The 21,565-nt window shown below is 44.7% G+C and overlaps 1 protein-coding gene across 1 annotated transcript in view; it reads left to right on the forward strand.

The window, feature by feature from the left end:
- The window catches only part of TNXB (tenascin XB), a gene marked incomplete at its 5' end in the record, with an annotated part of 245,615 nt that extends 228,605 nt beyond the window's left edge, over positions 1-17,010 (forward strand). The window contains 7 exons of the mRNA XM_081319139.1: positions 1,824-1,954; positions 5,434-5,566; positions 5,831-5,982; positions 7,869-7,965; positions 10,603-10,764; positions 11,500-11,663; positions 15,143-17,010. Of these exons, the coding sequence (XP_081175265.1) occupies positions 1,824-1,954; positions 5,434-5,566; positions 5,831-5,982; positions 7,869-7,965; positions 10,603-10,764; positions 11,500-11,663; positions 15,143-15,241 (938 nt within the window). The 3' untranslated portion in view covers positions 15,242-17,010. The remainder of the gene's footprint in view (positions 1-1,823; positions 1,955-5,433; positions 5,567-5,830; positions 5,983-7,868; positions 7,966-10,602; positions 10,765-11,499; positions 11,664-15,142) is intronic.
- Positions 17,011-21,565: the final 4,555 nt, after the last annotated feature.

The raw sequence follows: 21,565 nt of genomic DNA on the forward strand, positions 1-21,565 counted from the left end.
GTAAATCTAAAAGCCAATTAAAATTAAAAACCCCTCAGTCTGGGCCAAACAGCTCGAAGAGCCAAGTTTTCAGGTCCCAGCAAAATGAGCGAAGGTCAGGGGCAGTCCTAAGTTCCGTAGGTAGTTGGTTCCATAGGGCAGGTGCACCCACAGAGAACGCCCTTCCCCTGGGAATAACCTGCCGGCATTCATTAAACGGCGGTACCCTGAGAAGGCCCTCCCTGTGGGAGCACACAGGACGATGGGAAGATGATGCCGGCAGCAGGTGTTCCCTTAGATAGTCCAGACCCAAGCCATTTAGGGCTTTATACGTCATTACCTTTATAGGTCATTACCTATTTTTAGGTAAATTACCATTTTAGAATAAATGATTATGCAGTACTCTTTGATGTGTTTTTTTTTTAATCGGAACCGTGACACCTAACCGTGACGCATAAGAAGAGGCATATCATATGAAGTATTGGTACCGCTTTATAAAGCCTTATTAGTAAGGCCACACCTGGAATAGTTGCATCTAGTTATGGTCACCACATTAAAAAAAAGAAAGAGGTTGAGACTCTGGAAAAAGGGCAAAGAAGAGGAACTAAGATTATTAAAGGCCTGGAGACAAAATGACATGAAGAACGATTGCAGGGATTGGGCATAGCCAATCTAGAGAAAAGAAGGGGTGACATGATAGCAATATTCCAGTATTTCAGGGACTGCCACAAAGAGGCACGCGGTGGCTCAGTGGGTTAGGACACTGAGCATGTCGATCAGAAGATCGGCAGTTTGGCGGGTCGAATCCCGAATGCCGCGTAACAGAGTGAGCACCTGTTACTCATCCCAGCTTCTGCCAACCTAGCAGTTCGAAAGCATGTAAAAATGCAAGTAGAAAAATAGGGACCACTCCGGTGGGAAGGTAACAGCGTTCCGTGCGCCTTTGGCATCTAGTCATGCCGGCCACATGACCACGGAGACGTCCTCAGACAAGCGCTGGCTCTTCGGCTTTGAAACGGAGATGAGCACCAGCCCCTAGAGTCGGAAACGACTAGCACGCATGTGTGGGGGAACCTTTACCTTTACCACAAAAAGGAGGGGGTGAATATTTTTTCCAAAGCACCGGAAGGCAAGACAAGAAACGATGATAGGAAACTGATCAAGGAGAGAAGCAACCTGCAATTAAGGAGAAACTTCCTAACAGCGAGGACAATCAACCAGTGGAACAGCTTTGCCTTCAGAGGTTGTGGGTGCTCCATCACTTGAGGTTTTTAAGAAGAGACTGGACAGCCACTTGTCTGGATGGTATAGGGTCTCCTGTTTTGAACAGGAGGTTGGACTAGAAGACCTTCAAGGTCCCTTCCAGCTCTATTCTGATTGATTGTGATTTGTGAGCTTCCATGCTGGCTTCCTCATTGACTTTGCCATCAAACCTGATGGATAACAAAGCTGAACCCTCAAGGAGGTATTCTACATTCCAAACCTGATTTTAACATTAGTGAATTTCAGGCATCAAATTTCATTTTGGCTGAAAATGGAGCCATCTTGGAGGGAACTACATACCACATGAATGCCAGGTGCTTGAAGAGGAACAAGGCAGCAGAGTTCACGCAAAGCTGTAAGCCAGGGCTGGTTAAACCAGATTGTCTTGTTTGTCATACCCTGTCTTAGAATTTCTCAGGAGAATTTTTTTGGGGGGAAACATGGGGCAAAATGTCCCTTGGGCTTCATTTCCCAAAAGAACTCATAGATTTTTCTCTGCTACTGTATAGCGCAAAGTAGAGTTAAATTCATAATTGTGCAGTTTAGTTCATTTTTTTTTAATCCTCATCTTCCTCCTGCAGGAGCAGATGGGCCCCGGAACCTGCATGCTACAGAAATTTCACCCCGCAGTGCGCATCTCATCTGGTCACCCCCCAGCGCCCCCCCTGAGGGATATTTGTTGAGTTATGAGACCCCTGATGGACAATCAAAGGTACCTAACCACATGGCTACTGTCACATACAGGCAGTCCTTGGTTTAACGGCCACAATTGAGCCGAAAATTTCTGTTGCTGAGACATTTGCTGAGTTTTGCCCCATTTTAAGACCTTTCTTGCCACAGTCGTTAAGTGAATTACCGCAGTTGCTAACTTAGTAACATGGTTGGTAAGTGAATCTGGCTCCCTCACTGACGTTGCTTGTCAGAAGGTCGCAAAAGGGGATCACATAACCCCAGGACACTCCAAGCATCATCAATATGAGTGTCAGGTCCACCTTCGTGTCCTGCCATTCTGTTGGAAGGGGGGGGCGGGAACAGTTGCACGTTTGGATGGTTTCGCTTTGCTGTAATGCTTGGGAATTAGGGAGGGGAAGTTGTCTTCGGAGATGAAGCAGTCTCCCTCCCAGCCAGTTCCAGCCTCGTTCCAAGGCCGTCACACCCTGAGGGTGACCTGCTACCTGTCTAGCACCTCAGCATTCTCAAAACATCTTTATATTGGCTTCCGGTGGACTGGTCAGGGGGTTGGGACTTGAGGAAAAGGAAAGAATAGCTTTGTGCTTAGTGGAGGATCTTCAGAGTCGGCCCGACTTTCCTGCAATCACTTTCTCTCAGTAAAAGTTGTTTTGATTCAACTATATGGATTCAAGAGTTACACTTTCCTGAGGAGTCAGCTGGGGTGGTTCCTTACAATGAGCCAGATGTCAAGCATCTGAATTTTGATCAGGTGACCATGGGGATGCCGCAGCGGTTGTAAGTGTGAAAAACAGTCATAAGTCACTTTTTTCACTGCCGTTGTATCTTTGAATGGTCACTAAACTAACTTTTGTAAGTTGAGGACTACCTGTATTCCTACTGAATATAAAATACTACATACAGTAAGTATAGTACCGTAATAGCCATATGCATATTATTGTTTCTTTGATTGATTAGGCTAATACGCTGCTCCAGTCTTGGAGAGGCTGTGTGGTAAAGTGGTGAAGGTGATGGATTAAGAGTGGGGAGCCCCAGGTTCTAACTTGCCAACACACACACACAGACACACACAGAGAGAGAGAGAAAGAGAGAGAGAGAGAGAGAGAGAGAGAGATGCCCTAGCTTAGAGTAGTGTTTCTCAATCTTAGTAACTTTAAAATAGGTGGACTTCAACTTCCAGAATTCCTCAGCCAGCCATTAAGAAAACCAAGATCATGGCATCCGGCCCTCTCAATTCCTGGCAAATGGGGAAGAAATGGAGGTAGTGACAGATTTTATTTTCCTGCTCTCCAAGATCACTGCAGATGGGGACTGTAGCCAAGAAATTAAAAGACACTTGCTCCTCGGGAAGAAAGCCATGGCAAATCTAGACAGCACACTAAAAAGCAGAGACATAACCCTGCCAACAAAAGTGTGTATAGTCAAGACTATGGTCTTCCCAGTTGCAATGTATGGCAGTGAAAGTTGGACCATAAGAAAGGCTGAGCGCCAAAGAATTGAGGCCTTTGAACTATGGTGCTGGAGAAGACTCCTGCGAGTCCCTTGGACTGCAAGGTGATCAAACCGATCAGTCCTAGAGGAGATCAACCCTGACTGCTCTTTAGAAGGCCAGATCCTGAAGCTAAAACTCAAATACTTTGGCCACCTAACGAGAAGGAAGGACTCACTGGCGAAGAGCCTAATGCTGGGAAAGATTGAGGGCAAGAGAGGAAAGGGACAACAGAGAATGAGGTGGCTGGATGGAATCACTGAAGCAGTAGGCGTGAGCTTAAATGGACTCCAGAAGATGGTAGAGGACAGGAAGGCCTGGAGGAACATTGTCCATGGGGTCGCGATGGGTCGGACATGACTTTGCAGCTAACAACAACAACAATCTTAAAGTTGCCAAGGTTGGGAAACATTGCCCTAAAGCAGGGGTAGGCAACCTCGGCTCTTTTATGACTCATGGACTTTTATGACTCATGCCTACCCCTGCCCTAAAGCCTTTGGGCATTTCTTTTCCTCTCAGCCATAGAGTTCATGCAAGTCTAGTGGTAAAGGCGCTAGACTAGAAGGAGGAAGGTGTAGGATCTAATGTGCCATTAGGAGTGGCAGCCAGCTGATTGACCTTGGACCATTCCTGCCTTCTCAGCTCAAATTAAGTGATAGACCAACTGCTGAAGGACAAATCCTTCATCTGTTTATCTCTCTGTCTGTCTTGCAAATTTATAAGGCCATCTATCTCAGTCAAGGAATTCTGGGTAAGCTGACAGGGCATAAAGGCAAAAAAAACCCCAAAAAACATGCAAGTAAAAACAAGAAAACAAGGCCAGGTAAAAATAGCCAACTCCTTGATCAACCCAAAATAAAACACAGAGATTATGCTCTGCTTACATCCTGACCCGAAAACCAGAGAGAGGACCCAGGTTTTTAAATTTTTATGGCTAACCCAAAAGCATTTCAATTACGGCCATCAACTTGATTTTAAAAAAAACACCTCTTTCCTGCATATGCTCCCAATTGAAAGAAACTCCTTCATGCTGCAAGCTAGTTTACATTTTGTGTTCTATGGCAAATGAAGGTAAATACAGTATACATGTCCCAGGATAAGGTTGCAGAATCCAGTCTGAATCAAGTCACTGGAACCAAAGGTTTCCCGCTTTCAGGCTTCTGCTGGAGCCCATCGTCAAGGAACTTCTCTCTCCCCAGAATATGTGCACTGGCATTTTCTGCATGTTGTATTTATATGGTGCCTGATTGTGTGTTGCTTTTAGTTGTTAATTGGGGTGTTGATAGCTGGTTATTAAGTCATTGATTGCTGTTTCCTTGTGCCACTGCACTTTCAGCTCCTAAGTACCTGATAAGCTGATGGTAAATCAGCACTCCTGTTGACTGATAAGGGGCCCCGCTTCCCAGGCTTCAATAATTTATCTGGCTATTTTTGTCCCTGCTCAGCCAACAATTGTTGTACCTGCAAAATTTAAATGCATGTCCTTGCTCATTGCAGTGTGAGGTTACCAATGAGCTTGGGGTCTCTTATGTTCTACTTATTCATTGGTGGAACAGGTTGACTTGGAACATAAGGTCTCCCCTTTGTTGGGGGCTGCAGTTAAGTAGCATGTCTTTCAAGATAATTAGAAAAGCCGACGCTTGCACTGAGTAGGACTTGGCTTGGATGATCTTTACTGTCCCTCCCGTGTTCTAATAGAGGAGAATATTTGTTGCTCATGGTTGAACTGTAGTGCCCTCTTTGCTGCCCTCTGATCTTGGTTGCTTTTTTTTTTTTTGCTAACGTTTCATTCCCCAACTAAATAACATCATCAGTCTACTGATGACATTATCTAGTTGGGAAACGAAACATCTGCAAAGAAACCGCCAAGCACAGAAAGCACCAAAGACCCCAACTTTCCATGTTGTAATTTTATGGGAAATATTTAATATATTGTTCTCCGTAGAGCTGCAACTCAAAGTGCTTATATATTGCTGGCCTAAATTTCCTCACCTTTATTTCGTTCTCCACAGGAGATCCCTCTGGATGCTTCCTTCACCTCGTACGAACTTCAAGATCTGATTCCTTCAAGCCGGTACCGGGTCCAAGTCCAGGCAGTGAGGAGGGGCACTCCAACAGCTCCCATCTCCACTTCCTTCACCACTAGTAATAATGTTATAGGTTCCCTGATACGTAGATCTGTACATATGTTGTATATAGTATGTTTTAAATGTGTGTTATGTATGTTGTACGCTTTGAGGGAAAGCAACTAAATTTCAATTTTAATGTGTGCCATTGTGCCCACAGGGAAAAAATGACACTAAAGGTTATCTAATCTAATCTATCTATGTTTGAGACAGACCGCCTGTGATCCTTTTGGACTTCCTAAAGACCCAAATTGAATAGATCCATCCTTTCTTTCTTGGACAGAGCTCCTGACATACCCCTTCCCTCGGGACTGCTCGGAAGAAATCCAGAATGGGCCAGGACCTTCACGTGTAACAACAATTTATCCAGGGAACAATGAGTTCAATCCCTTGAGGGTGTTCTGTGATATGGAGACAGATGGGGGAGGCTGGATTGTGAGTATGAACAGTATGGTTGGTGATGGTGATGGTCAACCTATAGTTGCTTGAAAAGGAATCCTTGTTTCCTGCAGCCATGATTTAATAACAACAACAACAATAATAATAGGACAAATGCATACAAAGTCAAAATTGAGAAGACAGCAGCAGACAGTAAGTGCCGCCTATGCAAAGAAGCAGCGGCATGACAAAGTAGCAACAATGGTGCATTGGAAGATCTCCAAGAAATATCATTTGCCTGTAAGCAAGAACTGGCGGGATCATAAAATAGAGAAAGTCATAGAAAATGATAAAGTTAAACTGCTCTGGGACTTCAGAATTCAAACAGACAAGCACCTGCAACATAACACCCCGGACTTAACAATTGTCGATAAGAAAGACAAAAAGGTCTGGATAGTGGACGTGGCAGTGCCTGGAGACAGCAAAATAGACAAGAAGGAACTGGAAAAGATAACAAAATACAAAAACCTACAAATAGAAGTAGAAAGACTGTGGCAAAAGCAAGAAAGGGTAGTACCAATAGCAATAGGTGCAATCCCAAAACAGTTGGAGCATCAGTTGAACACCATTGGCATTGACAAATTCGCCATTAGTCAATTGCAAAATGCAGCCCTACTAGGAACTGCTTCCATCCTGCGACGATATCTGTAATACCATCAAACATCCACATCTGCCTATCCCAGGTCCTTGGTAAGGACTCGATAGGTAGACAAAAATGCCAAATCCAGTCTGAATGTCTGGCTGACTGTGCGATGAATAATAATAATAATAATAATAATAATAATAATAATAATAATAATAATAATAATAATAATAATAATAATAATAATAATAATAATGTTGGAAGGGACCTTGGAGGTCATCTAGTCCAACCCCCTGCTCAGGCAGGAAGCCCTATACCATTTCAGACAAATGACTGTCCAGACTCTTCTTAAAAACTTCCAGTGTTGGAGCATTCTGGAGGCAGGTCGTTCCACCGATTAATTTTTCTAACAGTCAGGAAATTTCTCCTTAGTTCTAGGTTGCTTCTCTCTTTAGTTAATTTCCATCCATTGCTTCTTGTCCTGCCTTTAGGTGCTTGTGGAATAGCTTGACCCTCTCTTCTTTGTGGCAGCCCTCTTCTTCATGCATGCTGTTTTTTTCAGCCACACATGTTGGCAGTTGAAGAATTTTAAATGGTGGGTGGGGTTAATGGAGGGAAACAAATGGAGGTCTTTAAAGCAGCATCCTTCTCCAACTTTCCGGATATGTCAGACAGGAGATCCCATCATCCATAGCCAACATGCTATTCTTAGAGAGCGGTTATTTTGAGCCACTGGATGTAGAAGGTGCCAGCTTAGAAAAGGACATTCTAAGTGCAGAATTTTTCCAAGTTTAAGATGTGCTTGACTTCGACTTTCAGAATTCTTCAGCTAGCCCAATTCTGGGAATTGAAGTCCACAAATGTTAAAGTCGCCAAGGTGCAAAAACTCTGCTCTAGTGTTTAGACCTGCAGAAGTCATCACGAAGTTGTGTGACACGGAACCACAACAGCACCAACTTTCTACTGATCAAATTCAGGACCGGTGAGAAGATAGTCATCTACAAAGAGCATAAGTGACACACCGGAAACATGCAAAAAAAAATCGTACCACTTACTTATTTGGGTGCAGTGTTGTGACTCACATGTGAGAAGGTCAAGCATGTATACTGATACTAGGATTGCATGTTTCATAATCTGACATATGTAGATGTTTCCATTTATTGAGAAAACCTGGTGTCAAAATTGTGCAGGAGAATATCTTGGGGTTTTATTGCTTTCTGATAATCTGATTACTGCCAATTTTCTTTCCTTCCTTCTCCGTCATGGCCTCCTCCTCCTCCTCCTCCTCCTCCTCCTCCAGGTCTTTCAACGTCGGATGAACGGTGAGACAGATTTCTGGAGGGACTGGAAAAGTTATGCTCTTGGTTTTGGAAATCTCACCCGGGAATTTTGGCTAGGTAAGTCTATAACTTTGCCTGCCTCTCCTCATCTCTCTGTGTAGCCAGATATTACCACAATTTCAATCAATTGATCAGAATAGAGTTGGAAGGGATCTTGGAGGTCTTCTAGACCAACTATCTGCTCAAGCAGGAGACCGTATACCAGGGGTAGGCAACCTTGGCTCTTTTATGACTCATGGACTTCAACTCCCAGAATTCCTGAGCTGGCTCAGGAATCCTGGGAGTTGAAGTCCACGAGTCATAAAAGAGCCAAGGTTGCCTACCCCTGCCCTATACCATTTCAGATAGATGGCTGTCCTTTCTCTTCTTAAAAATCTCCAATGATGGAGCACCCACAACTTCTGAAGGCAAAGCTGTTCCACTGCTTAATTGTCCTCACTGTTTGGAAGTTTCTCCTTAATTCCAGGTGGCTTCTCTCCTTGAGTAGTTTCCTATCATTGTTTCTTGTCTTGCCTTCTGGTGCTTTGGAAAATAAATTGACCCCCTCCTCTTTGTGGCAGCCCCTCAAATACTGTTATCATGTCTCTCCCCCGCCTTCTTTTCGTTGTATGTTTTTGACATCTAAGTTGCTTGCTCTTCTTTGCACTTTTTCCAAAGTCTCAACATCTTTTTTGTAATATGCTGATCAAAACTGGATGCAAGTATTCCAGGTGTGGTTTTACTAAGGCTTCATAAAGCAATATTAATACTTCACATGATTTTGATTCTATGCCTCTGTTTATACAAGCAAGAGCTGTAATTAGCTTTTTTTGGCCGCTGCTGCACACTGCTGGCTCATGTTTAAGTAATCGTCCAGTGGGACTCCAAGGTCCCTCTCACAGTTATTGTTTCTGAGCCAGGTTTCGCCTAATCTGTTCTTGTACCTTTGGTTTTTCCTGCCTAAGTGTATATTAAATTTATATATCCGTAAAGGTTCCCCCGCACATGCGTGCTAGTCGTTTCCGACTCTAGGGGCCGGTGCTCATCTCCGTTTCAAAGCCGAAGAGCCAGCGCTTGTCCGAGGACGTCTCCGTGGTCATGTGGCCGGCATGACTAGACGCCAAAGGCGCACGGAACGCTGTTACCTTCCCACCGTAGTGGTCCCTATTTTTCTACTTGCATTTTTACGTGCTTTCGAACTGCTAAGTTGGCAGAAGCTGGGACGAGTAACAGGCGCTCACTCTGTTATGCGGCACTCGGGATTCGACCCGCCAAACTGCCGACCTTCTGATCGACAGGCTCAGTGTCCTAATCCATACTAAACTTCATTTTGTTGGATAGGGCCCATTGTTCAAGTCCATCAAGATCTTTTTGGATTCTGAGCTTGTCTTCTGGGGTCTTGACTATTCCTGCCAGCTTAATGTCATCCTTCCTGTCTTTTTCATCCTTCCTGTCTTTTTACAAACTGGAAACCGAGGTTGAGAGCCAACAGAAGGATAAGGGCTTGTCTCAGCTGAACCCATTTCTGGACTTTATGCTTGAAACAAGAAAAGAATGAAACTTTTGGTTCAGACAATCTTTATTACAGAAATGACTAAAATAACTGTATGTTGTACTCCACCGAACCAAAAAAAAAAGTTGAAATTCACTGCTTTTATCTTTCTCTTTTACCTTGCTCTCCTCTCTCCCTCTTTACTTTTCCTTATTCTCTCATTATCTTTATTTCTATTTGTATTTTATACAGTCGTAATCTTTAATATTATTTTTAAAAACATAAATGATAATAAGGCTGTACTACCTTCTATAAAGGGACGCGGTGGCTCAGTGGGTTAGGATGCTGAGCTTGTCGATCGGAAGGTCGGCAGTTTGGTGGGTCGAATCCCGAGTGCCGCGTAACAGAGTGAGCGCCTGTTACTCGTCCCAGCTTCTGCCAACCTAGCAGTTCGAAAGCACGTAAAAATGCAAGTAGAAAAATAGGGACCACTATGGTGGGAAGGTAACAGCGTTCTGTGCGCCTTTGGCGTCTAGTCATGCCGGCCACATGACCATGGAGATGTCCTCGGACAAGCGCTGGCTCTTCGGCTTTGAAACGGAGATGAGCACTGGCCCCTAGAGTTGGAAAAGACTAGCACGCATGTGCGGGGGAAACTTTACCTTTACCTTTACCTTACCTTCCACAGGTTGTATGCAGGTTGTTCATAAGGATTCCACTTGTAAGTTTCACCTCTTTTGAAGGAATCCTTCTTTAACCTCCTCCAGAAGGTCAATTATTTTATTTATTTTATTTATTTTGTTTTAATTCCATTTATATCCCGCCCTTCTCCGAAGACTCAGGGCGGCTTACAAGGTTAGCAGTAGCCTTCATTCTATGTATATGCCTGCTTATTAGGGCTTTCATACACCCCCCAAGCGGCATTATTACAAAGTCAGCTTAATTGCCCCCAACAATCTGGGTCCATTAGGTGCCATTAGCTTGTTCCTTGGTGACCACATGGATGGTGGCCCTGTACACCGCCCTGAGTCCTTCGGGAGAAGGGCGGTATAAAAATTTAATAAATATAAATATAAATATATAATATGGATTCTCTCCATGACGGTGTGTCCCCAACCTGGGGACTCTTCCAACAGGGCCTTCCTCACTACCGTAACTTGAGTCTGGCCTTCAGAACACTCATCCTCTCTTTCCTCTTTTTTTTTGGGGGGGGTGGATTCCAGGAAATGAATTTCTGCACCAGCTGACGTCTTCAGGGGACTACGAGCTCCGCGTGGATCTCCGTACCAAGGATGAGTCCGTCTACGCCACCTATCAGAACTTCCGTGTGGACTCGTACGCTGACTATTACCGCCTGCATCTGGGCAGTTACCGTGGCACAGCTGGTGAGCAAAGCCGTGGGACTGTGATTGAGTAGGGCAGGGCAGTCTGAAGATGAGTGTCTCCTGTGCTGAAGCCAGCAGGAAAATGAAGCAGCTTAGGAGATGGCTTTCTATGCTCTGTTCTGGTGGGCCCTGACTGGCAGGCTTCCTTGCCCTTAACACCTCCCACCTATGCTACCAGCATTGTTCTTTACTCCAAAAATGGGTTGCAAGTAGCTCTGGGGAGGCTCATTGTACCTTTGATTAGTCTTAAATCAAGGACTACCCAGAGCAGAAGGGATTCACGTGCACAGGAAAGAAGAATAGAATAGAGCAGAGCAGAGCAGAACAGAATAGAACAGAACAGAATAGCAGAGTTGGATGGGACCTTGGAGGTCTTCTAGTCCAACCCCCGCTTAAGCAGGAGAACCTATACCATCTCAGATAAGTGACTGTCCAGTCTCTTCTTAAAAACCTCCGTTGATGGAGCGCCTATGATTTCTGGTGGCAAGCTGTTCTGCTGGTTAATTTTTCCTCACTGTCAGGAAGTTTCTCCTTAACTCCAGGTTGCTTCTCCCTTTGGTCAGTTTCCAACCATTGTTTCTCATCCTGCCCTCTGGTGGCTTTGGAGAATAACCTGGCCCCCTCGTCTTTGTGGCAGCCCCTCAAATACCTGAGACTCATTTCTGGGCAGCCAAAAATTCAGGAGGGAGAACGGGCTGTTTTTCACTCTCACTTTCCCATTTTCCTCTCGGTCAGGTGATTCCTTGAGCTACCACTCAGGGAGTGTCTTCTCCACTCGGGACCGGGACCCGAATCGGGTCATCATCCCCTGTGCCATCTCTTACCGTGGGGCATGGTGGTACCGCAACTGCCACTACACCAACCTCAATGGGCTCTACGCTAACAACCGGGATCACCAGGTAAATTGCTGGGGAGGTGGGTTGGAGCAAAAGACCGCTGTACTTTTTTTTTGGGGGGGGGGAATGATGTAATGGTATGTGGGAAAGACCTTGGGAGACTGAGCCAAGGGAGCTGTCAGATAAGAGACCACGTAGCCCACAGCTGAATAGCGGGCAAGGCAATCGGCTGAGACGAGACCTTCCCTGTCGTTTCTCAGGCTGTAAAGGAGAGACGGGGAAGAGCCTTGTAAGATGGATGTCAGCCTCGTGGGGCAAACCAGATACAAATTGCCACAAGATGATTAGTCCTCGACTTGCAACCACAATTGGGCCCCAAATTTCTGTTGCCAAGCAAGGCAGCTGTCAAGTGAGTTTTGCCCCATTTTAGGACCTTCCTTGCTATGGTTAAGTGGATTGCCGCAGTTGTTCAGTTAGCCACATGGCTGTTAAGGGAATCTGGCTTCCCGCATTGGCTTTACTTGTCAGAAGGTCGCAAAAGGGGATCACCGGACCCCTGGGACACTACAACCGTCATAAATATGAGTGAGTTGCCAAGTGTCTGAATTTTAATCGCATGACCCTGGGGACTCTACCACAATTAAGTGTGAAAAACATTCCTAAGTCACTTTTTTCAGTGCCGTTGTAACTTTGAACAGTCGCTAAGTGAACTGTTGTAAGTTGAGGACTACCTGTAATTCTACTTATTGTAAAACCACGTTAATACAATCTTGCTAACCTGAAAGAACATTTCTTTCTCTCTCTCCTTTATGGCCAGAGAACCTAAGTAGGGTCCCTTGTGAGCTTCTTATCCCACCCATTGTGCAGCTGTGGGCTATGCTATCTCTTATCTGACGATTCTTTAGTTAGCATCTCTTGGGTTCGTCTCACAAAGTCTCCCTCACATACTATCACCAATGGCTGAGTGAAAAAGGAGGGCCAAATGGTGGGGGAGGGGATGGCTAGCTTTGAGAGGCTACACAATAAGCCATGGTTTACCCATAGCTTCCATCTTGTAATAAAGGGGAACGGCCAGAGGGGATTCAGGAGAAGGGGCAGATGGCCTGCCGCTAACCACCTACTCCGATAACCACCGGCTATATTGGCTGCCTTCTCTTGCTTGTTGGTTTATTCATGTCAGAAGCATCTCAGTTAAAATGAGGCATACTATACAACAAAGCATTTAAAATATAAACTACAAGATTGAAGTACACACAAGTTTAAGCAAATTGTGCCCAGAAACTCACAACATTAATTGCATTCTGTCGCCCTGCCATGAGGTCTTTGAGTGTACACTGACCGGGACACAAAAGGGCAGGTATACATATGTGGTGTTGTCTGCACATAGTTAGAACAGAATAAAATTCTTTATTGGGCACATAAGGAATTTGACTTTGGTGCACAAGCACTCAGTGTACGTACAAGCAGCCAGTGATAAATCATGATCATAATCATAAAATACAGTCAGCATAACTCATAAGATACGACACTCAGGGATAACCAACATCACCACAACTGCAAAGAGCAGAGGCCACCGGATAGCCTTGTTTGTCCCGAGTCTCTCTGGATCTTGTGGTAATTCATGCACAGTCCATTCAACAATTTCCGTATTTCCAGCTTTCGCCAGGCCCAAGCACCAGCTCCTCCATTGGTTCCGTGCAATGTTGGTTCTTTGTAGCTTTCCATAGGTCCCCTTGGTAAAGAGAGGAAACGGCCTTGCTGGAGAGAAAAAAAACTCTCCCGTGCCACTTAACCAAGAATCACAGCCAATCACTGAACTATCTGGTGCTGTTTTTCTACACCAGCTGACCTCTGGGTCACCCACTTGGATTTTGGAGGGAGGGTTTAATCCAGGGGTCTTCAAACTTTGCTTTTATGGCTTGTGGAGTTCAAGTCATAAAGTCCACAAGTCCTCAAAGGGCCATGTTTGAAGACCTTTGGTTTAACCCATATGTATATTTATCAGTGGCGAAGAAATTGAGGTAGTGACAGATTTTATTTTCCTGGGCTCCAAGATCAAGAAATTAGAAGACGCTTGCTCCTGGGGAGGAAAGCCATGGCAAATCTAGACAGCACACTAAAAAGCAGAGACATCACCCTGCCAACAAAAGTGCACATAGTCAATGCCATGGTCTTCCCATTTGCAATGTATGGCTGTGAAAGTTGGACCATAAGAAAGGCCGAGATCCAAAGATTTGAGGCCTTTGAACTATGGTGCTGGAGAAGACTCCTGCCAGTCCCTTGGACTGCCAGGCGATCAAACCGGTCAGTCCTAGAGGAGATCAACCCTGACTGCTCTTTAGAAGGCCAGATCCTGAAGCTAAAACTCAAATACTTTGGCCACCTAATGAGAAGGAAGGACTCACTGGAGAAGAGCCTAATGCTGGGAAAGATTGAGGGCAATGGAAGAAGGGGACGACAGAGAATGAGGTGGCTGGATGGAGTCACTGAAGCGGTAGGCGTGAGCCTAAATGGACTCCAGAAAATGATAGAGGACAGGAAGGCCTGGAGGAACATTGTACATGGGGTCGCGATGGGTCGGACACGACTTCGCAACTAACAACAACAACATATTTATTAGCTTTCTGCTGCCATTGACCTAGGAGGGTGATGGAGGGGGAGGGGGAAAGATCCTGGTAGATGGAAGAGGGTGCTACAGCAGCCCAAATTCCAGAGCTGAAAGTAAAGCCGATGGTCCTCCAGGGATATCCACGGCACCTGGTCATAAAAGTCAAGATGGCAGCCACAATGGCACAATCGAAGTTCCATCATTTTTAATATATGGAATTTCAAGCACAGCGCCAGGCCTCCTCTGTTACCCACTCTCTTAAGTGGACTCACATTTATTTAGTTAGTTAGTTAGTTATTTTATTATGTATTTTATTTATCTTATTTATTTATTTATAATGAAAATTATTTGCCGCCCATCTCACGTCAAACAACTGAATGGCTTACAGCGTACAGTCCTTGACTTATGCCACCGTTCATTTAGTGACCATTTAAAGTTACAACAGCATCGAAAAGAAGCCGTTTTTCACATTTCAACGACCCTTGCAGCATCCCCACGGTCACATGATCAGAATTCGGATGCTTGGCAACTGACTCGTATTTATGACGGTCGTGGTGTCCTGGGGGGGGGAACGGGTCCTGTGATCCCCTTTTGCGACTTTCTGACAAGCAAAAGATTTGTTTCAACAACCGGTGTTACTAACTTAATAATGGCAGTGATTCACTTAGCGACTGTGGCAAGAAAAGTCGTAAAACGGGGCAAAATTCTCTTGACAAATGTTTCACTTAGCAACAGACATGGGCTCAATCGTGGATGTAAATTGAGGACTCCCTGTATAACACTCCCATCTCAGTTCCTCTTTCTCCAAGTTGATTGATCTTTTTTTACTGGAGGGGAGGGGGAAAAAAATCTAGATTTTACAGATTTGGCTTTGTGTTTCTCACATATCCCCCCCCTCCCATTCTCTCTCTCTCTCCCTCTCCTCCAATTCCAGGGTGTCAACTGGTTTACCTGGAAAGGATTTGAGTTTTCCATTCCTTTCACCGAGATGAAACTGCGGCCTAGCAGCTTCCGCCCGCGTCAGCGGTCGTGAGTGGGGCGCAGGATGGACTAAGGGAGAGAGCCGCGGAGGGAAAGCAGCGACGACAGCAGAAAATCCCAGGAACGACCCCTTTGCAACAGGATACCTCACATCTGGCCTCTGTTCTGCTTCTCTGGCCCATCCTGAGGGGAAAAAACAACAAGGAATGCATCGAAACCAAGGGGAAAAAAGACCTTTGGAGACTTGAGAAGTCCCACCTCAGTCAAAAGGAAGAGAGAGCTCAGAAATAGTGTCTGAGAGGAAGAAAGCAATTAATCTGACTAAAGGCAGTTACACACACACACACAGAGACACACACACACACACTTAGGACCCCAGCTGGAACCAGAATCTTTTTATTACTAAGCGAGGTGATTGTTAAGTGGGTCGCAGCCAGTTTTGCCGCCTTTTTTTTGCCATGGTTGCTATAAGTGAATCGGTGTAGCCGCAAACTGAATCGTGCGGTCATTAAGCAAATCTGACTCGCCCCCTTGACTCCGCTTGTGGGAAGGCCGCAAACGCTGATCACAGGGCCGTGGCACCCTGCGACTGTCATAAATAACATGCCGGTTGTGCCCAAATTTTGATCCCACAACTGTAGCACGAGAACTGGTTGTGAATCACTTTTTCCAGTGCCGTCGTAACTTTTTGAATGGTCATTAAATGAATGGTTGTAACTGGAGGAGCACCTGTGATTTCTTTTTTCTTTCAAGAGAGCTTTCAAGAGAGGAAAGAAATCAGATTGGCCGGCAGGCAAGGCTTAGATTCTAACTCAAAGTCTCTCTTTCTTGACTCCTTTTGCTCCTCACCAGCTAAAATCTTTAGGCCTTCCCTCTCTGGACTTATTCTCAATTCAGATCCTATTTTCCAAATAGTTTTAACTCATTGGACTTCCCTGCAAATCATCCCAAACTAGTAATTACATCACTGAGCGTTCTTTTTCCTCACTGGAAATGTGGAAATATTGCGGTTGGTCAAAGAACCAGATGTTTGGACTGGATTGGGCGTTCTTATCCACCTATCAAGTCCTATCTCAGGTTCTTGGGAAGACGTCGATAGGTGGATGAAAATGCCAGATCAAGGTATAGGGTTTTCTGCCTGAGCAGGGGGTTGGACTAGATGACCTCCAAGGTTTCCTTCCAACTTTACTATTATGATCATGGTCTGGCTGACTGTGCAACCAGCCGCAATTCCACTGTGATCTGGTCATGAAGACGAGTGTTAAGGGGACAATTTCCAAGAAAAGAAATGCAAGCCTGGCTCCAGGATAGAAAAATTGGAGAGGAAACCAGAATCTGAAGGGGAGAGAGAGTTTGACCAGTGATCCAACCTTTAATCTGTCCATCATTCTTCACAAGGCCCAGCTTCACATGGCTCATCCAGAAACTTTTTGGGCTAACATTTTTGACTTGGGCAAATGCTTTCGTTTGAACTGGGTAAAGATGAGGCAAGCAGATTTGTCATTTTGGCTCAATACAATGTGGGAACAAAGTTGTGTTTCTTTGGGAAGTTTGACACTCATCAAGTCAAGCCACTTGATATTAGAAGCAGGTGGAAGTGTTCCCAAGAAGTTTTTCTTTCTTTCTTTCTTTCTTTCTTTCTTTCTTTCTTTCTTTCTTTCTTTCTTTCTTTCTTTCTTTCTTTCTTTCTTTCTTTCTTTCTTTCTTTCTTTCTTTCTTTCTTTCTTTCTTTCTTTCTTTCTTTCTTTCTTTCTTTCTTTCTTTCTTTCTTTCTTTCTTTCTTTCTTTCTTTCTTTCTTTCTTCTTTCTTTCTTTCTTTCTTTCTCTTTTTTTCTTTTCTTTCTTTCTTTTTCTTCCTCCTTCCTTCCTTCCTTCCTTCCTTCCTTCCTTCCTTCCTTCTCTTTCTTTCTTTCTTTCTTTCTTTCTTTCTTTCTTCTTTCTTTCTTTCTTTCGGGATTATCAAGGGAACGCTGCACTCAGAAAGTGTCTTTACAACTTGAGGCAGGGCAGGATATTTGCACAAACTGGGTGGGAGGGAAAGGCAAGCTGTAAAGTATTGTTTCTTTATAAGGGGGTAGAACAAAACTCTTCCATAAGAGTTATTTTTTAGATCGTGTTGGGGGAAAAAACAAAAGTTTAAAATAAAGATCAAATATTAAAAAAAATCAAGAGGACTAGTGACGTTCTTCTCATTTTGTTTGTTTGTTTTTTAAAGGGCCACTTAGTCTGGTGAGAAACAACTTAGAAATGGTGGTAGCTTTACAACTGATTCTTTTGATTGTCCTTGAAGGGGGCGAAGTGGAATTGACCCTAACCTGAGTAGGAATTGGGGGGGACCTACCCATGAAAGGTGTGAGGTCACCTAGCAAAACGCCCCAGGACTGATTGCTTCGAAGTCCTGTCTAATTATTAACAATAACAAAAGAGGGCTGACTCCATGACTCCAAAGTAGCTAAGATTCTCGGGGTTTCCCCAACATTATTATCAGCCCATTCCAACTTTGTCCTGACTCAGATCTATTGTTCCCATCGCTAAGATCCCTTTCCTTTGGCCTTTCTCCACTTCTTAGTTAAAAGTGCTCTCCCCCACCCACCCACCCACCCCATTCCCTGAGTCACTATCCTGGCATAAAATAGCCTGTCCCCGCTGTTGATCCCTCTTCTCCGTTTATTGTTGTCTGTTTGGGTGGGGCTGGCTAGATAACCTCTAGAGACCATATTAAGCAAATCGGCTGGTTGAATCTCTGGATTGGCCGCCCTTCCCTTCCTGACCATCAGCAGCCGGTGGAAAACCATCCGCCATTTGCAACAGGGATGGAGCAGAAGTTGATTCAGGAGCTGACTTTGAGGGAGCATGCAATTCAAAGCTGCAGACCTCCGCTAGTCTGCTGGGTGGACTTGCAGGGATCTGAACATCTGCTACAGGGTCTCCTGCTTGAGCAGAAGAGTTGGAGTAGTAGAAGACCTCCAATGTGCTTCCACCTCTGTTGCCCTTCGCCAGGACTTTGCACCAGGCTGAGCAGTGAGCATTAAAAAGTATCAAGTGGGTATCAAGTGGGCGTTCAGAAGCATCTCTCGTTCCTCTTGGGATTGTTTCCAATTTATTTTATTTACGGACTGTCTAATTTTTCAAACAACTTGGGATGACCTAAAAAAGTATGAGCGGTCTCAAATCAAACATATCAAGCAATTGTAACACTAGAGCAAGGCTAGGCCACCTCGGCTCTTTTATGACTCGTGGACTTCAGCTCCCAGAATTCCTGAGTCAGCATGGCTCAGCTTGTACACCTCTCCCTTTCTCCTCAGCATGGCTGGCTGAGGAATTCTGGGAGTTGAAGTCCACGAGTCATAAAAGAGCCAAGGTTGCCCAGCCCTGCACTAGAGGCTCAACATCACACTGTTGCAAACCCTGGGACAATAACCAGGTCATTAACAGCTTCCAGAATGTCATCAGGGTGGCAGCCATATGGATCGTTTTTTTCCCATTACCATGGTAACTGCAAGTGGTTGTTAAAGGAGACTATCAGGACATTGTTTTCTCTCTGAGTGTGTGTGTCTCTTTTGCACTCGGGTCAGAAGCACTGGGGCACTTCTGGGTTGAAAGGAATAGCTGGTGACCTCTGGGGAGCTGGAGTGAATGACGGAGCTCAAGCCTGCCATACAGCAGCACTTGGATTTCAAATGTGGGGTGGCTAACCTCCATCCTAGCATCCTAACTGTAAAGTCGCGTGCTTCACATAGAGACGGACACAGAGCTGGGGTAAAGATGAGTTTATTCTGAACAGAACGAACTGGAGAAACAGGGAAGCCTGGCGTCTATTTGTACCTGCCCAGGTGGATGGCATCCAATCAGTTCAAACCTGGGCTTCCTGCCACTGCAGGTGACAATGGGTGTAGATCCTGGCTTCCCACCAGGCTGACCATGCCTGGGGCTGTCAACAGCTTAAGTCATTAGGCTTATCCTGAGTGAGTAGTCATCGCCCGGAGCTGTCCAGCCCCTCTGCTGATCTGCACCATCAGCCTCCTGCTGTGCTGTCCTTTGTGTATGCTGGGAGGCATACACTACACTAACAACTTGAGTTATCATGCTCCTAGCACAGGGGTAGGCAACCTTGGCTCTCTTATGACTCGTGGACTTCAACTCCCAGAATTCCTGAGCCAGCCAGGCTGAGGGGAAAGAGAGAGGTTTCCAAGCTGAGCCATGCTGGCTCAGGAATTCTGGGAGTTGAAGTCCACGAGTCATAAAAGAGCCAAGGTTGCCTAGCCCTGTCCTAGGACATTGCTAAACAAGGACCTCCCGTCATTATTTTGTTTATATAATATTTTATTGGCTTTCCAATTTTACATTTAAGTATTTGAAAAGCAACGTGGTGGCAGGGTTAAACAATAATTCAACAGCATAAAGTTCAGTACCGATCTCAGGTTACATCATCAAATATTTCTTCTCTTTTTCCCTTAATCAAGTTAGTACATTTCTGATTAAATCAACTCAATAAAAACATCATTGTTACATTTATCAATACATTTTGAACTTACACATATTTTAATTCATCTGGGTATAACAATCCATGTCCTGTTATTAATTTTTACTTAATTGTTAAATTCTCACCAATATTCCAATCAACCTTTAAAATCCATAATTTTCAAGCTCTAGGTAACCAAGGTTTCCCTTATCTCACTGCATAAAAAAAACTATAATATCCAGAGTACACGTTTTACCTGTTTAAATGTAAGCTTATTCTATTTCCTAAAGATTTTCTATTTCCCACCAGACTAAATTTTCTGGTTAATAATAAAATATCCCCTTTTAGTAGATCATAGCCATTATACATATTGCCTGGGTTAATCAATAAGTCAAACATATTCCTGATAGTTAATTTTTATTTCCCTTTCAATCCTAATTTTTCAATATTGTACAAATCAGAGCCTTATTTCCCACTACTTTCCAACTATATTAAATCTAATCACCCAAATTCCCCTTATCTCAGCCTCTCCTTTTAACCTTCTAATTAACAAGGTAGACTCCCCTCTAATGAATCAAATCCCCAATCTTCAATCTTATTCTAGCTTTCTTCCTTTGCCAATTAGGCTTCCATATCAGTGCTTTTAGATCACCCAGCGGGTCTCCCTCCATTTTCATGTGTAGTATTTGTATCAGAGGAGACCAATTGATTGCCAGTTTTCTGGGAGAACTGGCCCATTTGAATTCATTATCAGTGATAGTGAACCTTTTAGAGACCAAGTGCCCAAACTGCAACCCCAAACCCACTTATGTATCATCGGGTGCCGGGTGGGCATGACCCATTAGGTGGGTGTGGCCAATTGGGTGGTGTGGCCAATTGGGTGGCCATGGCTGCAGTGGTAATGGCAGACTGGGTGGGACTACAAAGTTCAATCATTTCCAACTTTGCGAGACCTTTTTTTCCCCCACAAGAAGTTGAAATTGATTGATTGATTGAACCTTATTCTTTTTTTGCACACGGGGGCGGAGGCCTAAAGCAAAAAGGTTTTATAAAATCCAGCTGAAGGCCTAGGACTGGGGAAGGGCGCGCGTGCCCACAGAGAGCGCTCTGGGTGCCACCTGTGGCACGTGTGCCATAGGTTCGCCACCACTGCATTAGATTGTCCTGTAATTGAACCAGCCTTGATGGAGTAGTGGGTTAATGCCTCCTTAAGTAACACCAGCTGCCTGCAATTAGTGCAGGTTCGAGTCCCACCAGGCTCAAGGTTGACTCAGCCTTCCATCCTTCCAAGGTAGGTAAAATGAGGAGCCAGATTGTTGGGGGCAATAAGCTGACTTTATAATAATGCCGCTTGGGGGGGGAATGAAAGCCCTAATAAGCAGGCATATACATAGAATGAAGGCTATTGCTAAGCACATTGATTTGTGCTTTAGATTGTAAGCCGCCCTGAGTCTTCGGAGAAGGGCGGGATATAAATGGGATTAAAAAAAAAATAATTCCAGTCCCTGGACCTCCCATCATTTAAGCCTGTCCTAAAATCCATGCATGACTTGGTTACATTGGTGAAAGTCGAGGGCTGCCAAGGGGAATAAGGGAGGGGGGAGTAAGGAGCTTGATGGTAGTAGCAGAGGGGTGACTCTTTGGCAGTGATGGGATTCAGCCAGTTCGCACCATTTCGGCAGAACTGGTAACTAAGTTTTTTGTTGGCCAGGCCCAAACTGCACTTCCGGAAGTGGCATCCACACAGAGAACTGGTGGTTCACATGTTTGAATCCCACCACTGCTCTTTGAGTAATGTCTTCAGTAACCAAGAGTTTCTTTGATCAATGTTTCTAGTTCTTGGAAGTAACAAAGCCAGTTCTCCATGAGGGCTGTGGAGTCTGATAAGAGCTGGTTCAAACCTGCCAAGGACAA

The sequence above is a fragment of the Vipera berus genome (genome assembly GCF_964194415.1).
Source record: "Vipera berus genome assembly, chromosome: 2".
Lineage (NCBI taxonomy): Eukaryota > Metazoa > Chordata > Lepidosauria > Squamata > Viperidae > Vipera > Vipera berus.